Source organism: Argentina silus, assembly GCF_951799395.1.
Source record: "Argentina silus genome assembly, chromosome: 3".
NCBI classification, from domain to species: Eukaryota; Metazoa; Chordata; class Actinopteri; order Argentiniformes; family Argentinidae; genus Argentina; species Argentina silus.
Window position 1 is genome coordinate 2,480,702 of NC_139657.1, and position 10,000 is coordinate 2,490,701.

At 45.9% G+C, this 10,000-nt stretch overlaps 2 protein-coding genes across 3 annotated transcripts in view; both read right to left on the bottom strand.

The window, feature by feature from the left end:
• Positions 1-3,615, bottom strand: part of LOC310801772 (uncharacterized protein) — an 11,115-nt gene extending 7,500 nt beyond the window's left edge. The window contains exons 1-4 of one of the 2 annotated variants that reach the window (XM_083665892.1): positions 3,074-3,615; positions 820-1,193; positions 303-352; positions 71-208 (exon numbers count right to left, since the gene is read on the bottom strand). In XM_083665892.1, the coding sequence (XP_083522018.1) occupies positions 71-208; positions 303-352; positions 820-1,193; positions 3,074-3,135 (624 nt within the window). In that variant the 5' untranslated portion in view covers positions 3,136-3,615. Of the gene's footprint in view, positions 1-70; positions 253-302; positions 353-819; positions 1,194-3,073 lie in introns of both variants that reach the window. The other variant, XM_083665893.1, reaches the window with a different exon arrangement.
• Positions 3,616-7,367: 3,752 nt separating this feature from the next.
• The window catches only part of mpped2 (metallophosphoesterase domain containing 2b), a 26,382-nt gene continuing 23,749 nt past the window's right edge, over positions 7,368-10,000 (bottom strand). Inside the window, exon 7 of the mRNA XM_083667123.1 lies at positions 7,368-8,823. Within this exon, the coding sequence (XP_083523249.1) occupies positions 8,714-8,823 (110 nt within the window). The 3' untranslated portion in view covers positions 7,368-8,713. The remainder of the gene's footprint in view (positions 8,824-10,000) is intronic.

Here is a 10,000-nt window from a genome sequence, read left to right on the forward strand (position 1 = left end):
CTAATGTGGTAATGTGGTACTAATGTGGTAGTCTGTTTTGATATCACATGTATCATAGTGCTATACTCACATCATCAGTCAACCAAGGGAAATCTTTCTGTGAAGGACAGAGAGACTTGAAGTCCTTCACAGAAGCAGGACAGTTTCCGATTGTGACGAGTCGACGCTCCTCATCTGGTTCCTCTTCGTAAGTCCCGGACAGGATGTTCTTTGGAGGGGAAGACATTCGGGTTAACGACGTGAACAACAAATCTGTACGAAGAGAGAGAGTCATTTTATTTTGTTGGGCTGCACTGTTTTACCTCGCCACTAGCTGCAATCGGAAACATTCCGTAGGAAAATGCTTTCTGTCCTGTTGTAAATGTGTCAGAAAGTTGATTAGTTATATCAAACGTGCCAATCATGTTATGTGAGACATGTACAGTACATTAGTGCAGCATAACACCATCCCTCAACTGAAACCTGCCCTGACCTCTGACCTTTCTACGCCTCAGTCTGACTAATGCCACAGTAGGCATGGTCTTCTTGTACCACTGACCCTTTCTTAACAAAACTGATCTGTCCTTAATGTTTCAAAAGATAGTTATCAAAGAATATGTTGAAGCGTTAGACCGGAAGACCCGACCCGACCCGACCGGAAGTCATCCTGGACCCGAGCGGAGAATCACCCCACATGGGTAACTGATGCTGTCAGTAATAGATGTGTCCATCATCAGTGCTATGCTGCTGCTGTCCATCAACAGTACACTTCATCTGACACAAAAGAAAAATAAAGATTCTCTTCATTTCACATCAGGATGTTCTAGTTATTCTCAGTACCTCCTGGACCCTTGTCTTCTGTGAGCTGCTGCTGCTGCTGCTTGTTGTCTCCCAGGGTGATGTCACAGGGACAGAGGGATGGAGGTCCGGCAAAAGCAGTTGTAGGAGAACCCTGGACCCCGTTATGCCCACTGCCATGGGATTCAGACGGGCTACTCTCTCGCCTGTGTCTTGAGACTTTTACATCACTGGGCTTGTATGGATGGGTGCTATCCCCCAGGCCCGCCCGCGTGGGTGTGTGTTGCACGGCCTTGGTGGCGTTGTGTTTGTTGCGTGCGTGTTGCAGTTGTGTTACTCTAGCTCGGTACTGAGACACCAAGGTGATGAAGAGAGAGGACACCTTCCTCCTCTGTGGACCTGCTGTTGCCATGGCACTGTGACACACAGACAAAGCAAAACTAAACATTGGGTTCAAAGGGACACAAACGCTCAGACACTCATGTCTCTACTGATCTTCCGCCGTAGACTGAAGACCCGTCTCTTCAGGCTACATCTTAAAGGTCCATCCTAAAGACCTCTTCACCCCCCACTACCCCCCTGTACAAGTTGCTCTCCTGTTAATAAAAAATAAATAATAAATAAAATAAAAAGTTCCTTCTTCTAGCATTGTGACTGCCTATGGCCCCTGGTCTGAGCATTGATTACTTTATCTTATGATGACTGATGGATAGATGATTCACTTACTTAAACAAATGTATTTGTTGTAAGTCGCTTTGGATAAAGGCATCTGCTAAATGCCATAAATGTAAATGTAAAATGTCAACAGCGAAACACACATCAGGAAATGAAACTAGACACCATAAGATACAACCATCATTCCAGGAGTACCTCAGATACCATCAGATATCATTACAGGAGTACCTCAGATAGCATCAGATATCATTACAGGAGTACCTCAGATAAGTCTGCTTGAGGGGTGTAGGAGAAAGATGGGGGGGTTGGGGAGTTCTGGATGTGTGATAGTCAGTAATGTGTGAATGAGTGATAGTCAGTAATGTTTTTGTATAGTAGCAGAAAGAGTACTTAAAAACGGTTGCTCAGTTGAATATATCCACAGTCACCGTCACGCCATTGTCTTACGATCGATACCGTGACTCCGTCTGCACACTGATCCGTCTGATAACCTGCCAGACAGGTAGAACGTGGTTTGTGCAGAAATGACGACACCTGTTGTAAATGCAGTCACACTGGGATTCAGTACAGTATGCATGGCCCTAAATCCCAGAGTACCCTCTGCCAGCCGCCCCCCCCCCAGGCATTACCCCCCGCCCCCCCCCCCCCCTCAGGCATTACCCCCCGCTCCACCCCCAGGCTTGACCCCCCCGCTCCCCCCCCGCAGGCTTGACCCCCCGCTCCCCCCCCCAGGCTTGTAATTTGCTTCAATTGTTGTTGTTCAATTGTCAACTGTAAAAGTTAATATTTGTCTGTATACTTTTCTCAAAAGTCACTAGAAATGAGAGTTTAAAAGCTGTTCCTCAAGAGAAATCTTCCCTGGGGGGGGCAGCATCCCTCATCTGTAGATTCACCATTGTTTACACCTGCACTCGTTTCTGGGACGGCGCTGTGAGTAAGCAGACAGTGAGGCTGGGCCTGAGACTGGTGCACTGCTGGCAGGACAGCTTACAAACAAAGTTGAGGAACTGGGGGACACACATGACCAAGAACACATACCAGGAAGTTATTTTTGTAATAGGCCTACATATGTGACAGACAAACCCATCGGTGATAACAGTGATCTTGACAAAAGGTAGATATGGATAATATCTAGAATATAATGAGAGATATTTACATTTTTACATTTACATTTACAAGCAGACGCCTTTATCCAAAGCGATTGACAACAAATACATTTGTCTAAGTGAGTGAATCATCTATCCATCAATCATCATAAGAAAAAGTAATCTATGCTAGGACCAGGGGGTATTGACAGTCACAATTGTAGAAGAAAGGAAGATTATTATTATTTTTTTAAAATATGTTCAAGCTTGAGCAAATATAGGCATAGAAATAGTAAGTAAAGTAAAGACATAAGTGCCTATGAACAGTAAGTACGTATGACGTTCTCCAGATGTACACACAAACATGCAAGCATTCCACATGTTATATGCTTAAAACAATTCACATTAAAGGCTAAAAGATTTGCTGACACACACACACACACACACACACACACACATACACACACACACACACACACACACACACACGTACAAGCCACATGCTCTCTCTCTATCAAACGACTTGGTCTCATTACCAGTGTTGGTTTTCATATGAGATCCATGATGAGTTGGTTGAGCAGTGCAGAACTGACACCATCCGTTCTGTAGTTCCTTCTGTGTCTCTGTCTGAGCCTCTACTCTGCCATCAGATACCTGAGGGAGACGGGTGGCTTGTAGACTCCCTCTCTCGCTCTCTCTCTCACTCTCTCTGTTCCTCAGCTCAGGGAGTAGACTCCCTCTCTCACTCTCTCTGTTCCTCAGCTCAGGGAGTAGACTCCCTCTCTCACTCTCTCTGTTCCTCAGCTCAGGGAGTAGACTCCCTCTCTCACTCTCTCTGTTCCTCAGCTCAGGGAGTAGACTCCCTCTCTCACTCTCTCTGTTCCTCAGCTCAGGGAGTAGACTCCCTCTCTCACTCTCTCTGTTCCTCAGCTCAGGGAGTAGACTCCCTCTCTCACTCTCTCTGTTCCTCAGCTCAGGGAGTAGACTCCCTCTCTCACTCTCTCTGTTTCTCTCTGTTCCTCAGCACTCCTGGTCCACTCTTCTATTGTCACTCTTAAAGCCGCCACTGAGAGGGTGAGCTTTGGGAGAAGTGACAGCTCTCTACAGGAAGCCACTCCTTTTCCTCCTGTACCTCCCTCGCTATAGCCCTCCCTCTCTCTAGCCCTTCCTCTCTCTCTCCCTCTCTCTAGCCCTTCCTCTCTCCCTCTCTCCCTCCCTCTAGCCCTCCCTCTCTCCCTCTCTCCCTCTCTCCCTCTCTCTAGCCCTTCCTCTCTCTCTCCCTCTCTCTAGCCCTTCCTCTCTCTCTCCCTCTCTCTAGCCCTCCCTCTCTCCCTCCCTCCCTCCCTCTAGCCCTCCCTCTCTCCCTCTCTCCCTCTCTCCCTCCCTCCCTCTCTCCCTCCCTCCCTCTCTCCCTCTCTCCCTCCCTCCCTCCCTCCCACTCCTCCCACTCCCGCTGAATGAGGTTAACCTCCCGCCGGAGGTTAACCGTGAGAGTCAATCCCTCAAGTCACAACAACAAGCGGAAAGAAAGCATGACACATTCACACACGTGCATGGTAATCCTGCAAACACCCACATAGACACTCAGAAACACTCACGCATAGTCATACTCACACAGTCTCACACACACACACACACACACACACACACACACACACACACACACACACACACACACACACACACACACACACACACATACAGTTACAAGTACAGTAAGTACACACACAAAGTGCACACACAGAGACACACACACACTCACAGCGACCTTTAATCTTAAGCCTGTTATGTTATGTTAAGTTGACAAACCTGAGTTTCAGACACAATACAGCTCCATTAAAGATAACATTGTTGCTCTGTTACATTCTGCAATCTAAAGCCCAGGGCAAACCTTTTTCCACTGAGAGCCAAGGAAGTAACTAATACAGTGTCATCATTGGAAATGTTTAGGCACAGTGACCCACTAGATGTCATTCACCCATTTGCAGGGACGGACTGGGACGACAGAACGGCCCAGTGTGTCTTATTGCTCTCTAGACTCATCCATAAAGGTGTTGATGAGACGCTTCCTCCCACTCTTCCTCCTAATCTCCCTCCCTCTTCCACATCCTCCTCTCTCTCACACCCTCCCTCTTAAAGTGCTTTAACTTCAACATGTCCACGTCCAGGTCATGATCAGGGAGGAACAGGTCATGATCAGGTCACAGAGAGGAACCGGGTTGTGTCCTGAGAGTGTCTCCTGCTTGGCTGCAGAACGTTGGGAGACTCAGTGGCTCTGAGCTGTGGGGTTGATGACTCATCTACAGGCTGGGGGTTCTACTTCAGGCCATTTCCCTTCACAAGACGGTGATGAGCTGCTATCAGACAGTGAGTGAGTGTGTGCCTGGAGGCTCATACTCTCTGAGCTCAGTTGGTCTGAATCACACAGGGGGGGTATATGTGTGTAGACCTGGGAGAGGAGACCCAGTGTATTAGACACGCTGCAGAGATCCTCAGCTTCTCTGGGTGGCAGGTGAGTCACTGCAGGACATTCTCGGTCTCTGACCCCTCTATCTTATTCTCAACCTTTTTTTTTATTTATTTTTTTATGAGTCGGTAAATTCTTAACTTCGTGTTTGAGTGTCTCTCTTTCGTTGGTGCTGTGTGTGTGTGTCTCAGGTCGGTCACCTCCAGCCTCTCTGAGTGTCAGGCCCAACAGAGTTCAGCGCTTTGATGGTGAGCCTCTCTCAGCGTGGTGTGAGGTGGAGGGGAAGTCTACTGGACGGAGAGTGAAGAGGTACAAGTCACTGGGAGGAGTTTCGGAGTGTGGGACTGACCGAGGATCAGTGACAAGATCCACATGCAACATCAAGAGCAGCCATCTAACATGGGACAGTGGTGTGGACTAGTGTGAGTCTGGGTCAGGAGAGTACAGTAATGCTGTCAACATCACTGTGAGCAGTAAGTTTAACCCTTTAAATCCATAACAAGCGGTTGTGTGACTGAAAATGCCTCGAATATCAACCAGTCGTTGGTTTGACGGGTGGGCGACTGTTCTGGGAGAATCTCTCAGAGAGCTGGAGCTGAGAGGAACATGAAATCTGTTTTCAATAGGTTGGTGCACTTGAATAAAACATCTCTGGTTCTGGTGAGAACTTCCACTCCATCGCAACTTTCCGCAAGAAAGCACAACACCACAAACCAGGAGGATATCTTGAAGCAGAGATTTTAATTCAGAGATAGTTGCGCTTTATAATTAGTTGCAATTAGTTATAATTATAATTATGATAATTATATCTCATTATAATCAGCTTCCCATTTAAAACCTCTTCACCAAAGAAAACCAAATCACTTGTCAGCTGGAGGACACCTGGCATCTACTTGAATAGTGACAGACTGCTACACATTCTCTGGACTGAATGTTTGAATGATTTCTCCATGAGGCAAACCTGATGCTGTCTTAAGTGTGTCTCCTGCCTGGTGGCTGAATGTTGGAGACTCAGTGACTCTGAACTGTGGGGTGAGACCCACTTCTACAGGCTGGAGGTTCTCCTGGTACAGGTTCTCCTGGTACAGGGCTGTTGCCTACCCTACCCTACGCATGGACAGGTTAAACATCTATCCAAAAGAGAGAGGGTGAGAGATAGAGAGGGGAGAGAGATTGGGGGGAGGAAGAGAGAGAGATAGAGAGGGGAGAGAGACAGAGGGGGGGGGAGAGATAGGGGGGAGGAAGAGAGGGGAGGAAGAGAGAGAGATATAGAGGGGGAGAGAGAGAGGGAGGAGAGAGATAGAGGGATGAGAGAGATAGAGGGGGAGAGAGATAGAGGGGGAGAGAGATAGAGGGGGGGGGAGATAGGGGGGAGGAAGAGAGAGAGATATAGAGGCGAGAGGGAGAGAGGAGAGGAAGAGAGAGAGAAAGAGGAATAGAGGGAGAGAGGAGAGGTACAGAGGGTGAGGAAGGGAGAGGCAGTGGGTGGCTCTTTGACAGAGACAGGTTAAACCTCCATCTGAGAGGGAGAGAGATGTCAATATCGTAGAGTATTTTTCATACAAAGAAATAGACAGTGATTCAACCGTACAAATCTTGCAATTTTATTTGCATATAAAGGCAACTAAATTTATCACAAGTTAAAAAAAGAGAGTTTCATAAACCAGGAAACTAATCAGGCATTTACAATGACAGAGAAGACGACCGTTGGCAACTTTTTTGTGCTAGCAAGATTGCATTTTCACACAGTGCAAAAATCTGAGAAAAATACAAAATAAAACAAAATTCGCTAAATTTAGGGATCAATCTAACTTTGCTTAGGCAAGTGTTGTGACATCCAAGCTGTTGAATATACTGTATATGAGCATAATAAGAATGAGATTGTTTTTAAAAACACAAAAAAAAATAAAAACATGGTAACACAATCCGGTAACAGATTCTGGCAAGTTTGCGATGGACAGCATTCTGTACGAACGAAATTGTTACTTAATAAATCTTGAGTGGGACTGTGAGTCTAGGGAGTATGAATTCCTTGAACACAAACATACACATACGTACGTACAGGTATATACACTCCCTGGCAGGAAGGGACATTTGACAAAATACATCATCTGTTGTTATGAATGAATATCAAGCTAAAGTACCCATGAACTATTTTTTGTTTCATTGACTATTTGTGTAAAGTTGTTATTTTTCAAGTTTACGACTCAGAACATGTACCACAACATTGGACAGACCAATCAATGGTCTTAAACAGAGGAAGAAGCTTGTGATGCATCTTCCCAAAATCATAATCCATAAAAACAAGAGTGTGCATACTGCAGGGGAGGCTGGTGGAGGTAGAAATCGGAGGATGGGCCTGTGATTCCTACCTCCACCAGCCTCCCCTGGCCTACTGGGGTATAACACAACCAACTGAATCCATACAGTATCAACAATGCACATGTCCACAAACAGAGACCAAATAACTTAAGTTTCAATGTTAAACGCATATCAAACCATCGTGAAGATGTCAGGAATTGCCGACGCTTCAACCAGAGTACCGCTGTAGACAGAGTACCATCCTGTCTGACCAGGAGCACAGGGGCTGGCTTCCCCCGGACCCAGATTAAGTCTACTCCGCGATTGAGGTGAAGACAGTTTCCACCCAACACCAGTCCATTTCTTTTAAGTCCATGAAGGGGGATGGGGGAACCGTACAAATGTGCACTTTGAACTGTTTATACCCTGAACTAAACATCATGCTCAATGGAGAACCTCCTGAAGGTTCTTTAAACTGTTTATACCCTGAACTAAACATCATGCTCAATGGAGAACCTCCTGAAGGTGCTTCTTGGTGTAGGGCGCTATGCAGGAACGACCTCTTGACCTTTCTCCCTATATCGATGTGTGTAGATCTGAAAGGAATGCATGAGCAAGATGGCCACACCTCCACCTAGCCTATCAGTGGTCACCAGGGGAGGCTGGTGGAGGTAGAACATGGGGACGGCCTCGTTGTAATGCGTGGAATGGAATGAGGAATGGTATTCCAGTCCATGCATTACAATGAGCCCGTCCTCCGATTTCTACCTCCACCAGCCTCCCTTGGAGGGCATAATGGAGCTTCTGCCATCTTTCTTATACTGAACCGACTTAACCCTTTCAGACCTACACATGTCTAGGATGAAGGGGCTAGGGGTTGGGTCTGGATAGGGCCTAGATCTAGGCTTAATCTGGGTCCAGATGTAGATTTGTTCTGGGTCCAGATGTAGATTTATTCTGGGTCCAGATCTAGGATTGTTCTGGGTCCAGATATAGGCTTAATCTGGGTCCAGATATAGGCTTAATCTGGGTCCAGATCTAGGTTTATTATGGGTCCAGATATAGGCTTATTCTGGGTCCTGCTCTAGGTTTATTCTGGGTCCTGCTCTAGGCTTATTCTGCTCCAGGAAAGTGTTGATCAAGGGGATCTAAGAACATACCAACAGAACATGAACCCAGCCAATGCAGCAAATGCAAAACAAACGGGAGACATTTACAAAAGCTCAGATCATCATTCAAACAATATGACCTTCAAATCAGAACCAGATTTTCAATTCATGCTTCTTTTTTTTTTTTCTTTTTTTTTTACAAGCAGTTTAAAAAAGACAAATATCTTGGAGATTAAACATTTAGAACAACTGGTTTGATAAAAAAAAAAAAAAAAGCTGGTTTGTTTGTGTGAGGGGGTCTAGGGGTTGGGGAGGTCAAAGACGATGGGGGGGTTGGTGGGCTGGTAGCTGACGGTGCAGGTGGAGGAGTTGATGAACGTCGTGCATCCGTCAGTCATGATGCCGTACCCTGGAGGGACACACACACACACACACACACACACACACACACACAACCACGTTAGAGTTAATACACACACACACACACACACACACAACCACGTTAGAGTTCATACACACACACACACACACACACACACACACACACACAGTAGAGTTAATACACACACACACACACAACCACATTAGAGTGTCAGTACACACACACACACACACACACACACACACACCTCAGTCATGATACTGTACCCTGCAGGGAACAGACACACACAATCACTTCAGAATTATCCAAGAGGAAATATAGTTTAAATGTTTCATAACAGTGTTTTCAGTTGACTAAACATAACCCAATCAGTCCAGGGACAAAGACATGGTGAGGCTCAGTCAGTGGAGGCTGGTGGAGATAGAAATCGGAGGCCTATCCTCTGAATTCTACCTCCACCAGCCTCCCCTGTGTTCAGTACAGAACATACCAAATCAGGAGAAACCCGTTCCAGAGCTTTCATAAAACCACCAAAGCACAACGTACAGCATAGACATGTGATAAATTACGTGTGGTGCTAAATTTTAGCTTTAACTGGTTTGAATATGAAAGCTTTTTTTGGCTGCTATAACAACTGCTGCCAGCAGATGTCACTCTAACTCAAGGCTTTGAATAAAGAAACCTTTTCAACACATTTGGCTGAAATGCCCCATTGTTTCAGAAAGCCTAGTTTCCAACCAGGGGAGGCTGGTGGAGGTAGAAATCGGAGGACTGGCTCATTGTACTACGTGGAACGGAATGAGGAATGGTATCAAACATGTTTCTACCTCCACTGATTCCAACATCCCTAGAAGAGAAACAACCACCTGACTTTATCTAACAATACCTGACTTTATCTTTTGTAATACTGTATAGGAACAGTACATAGTTAAACCCCTAGAGGGCGCACTCCCCTAAAGATAACATGTGCCTTCTCCAAGGACACAGAACAAGAGCTTCCACAATGAGCACAAACGCACCATTCACACTGAAGGAATCTGAATCACAGGAACTGGTCCTGTGAACAGATGTCTGTCTTGACCTCTTCTTGAACTTCCATTCATACTATTTCTTAAACTTTGTTGCAACCAACTATGTCTTAAAATGTATGTAACAGAAGGTTTAAACATACACTCACTTAACACTTTATTAGGAACACCTGTAC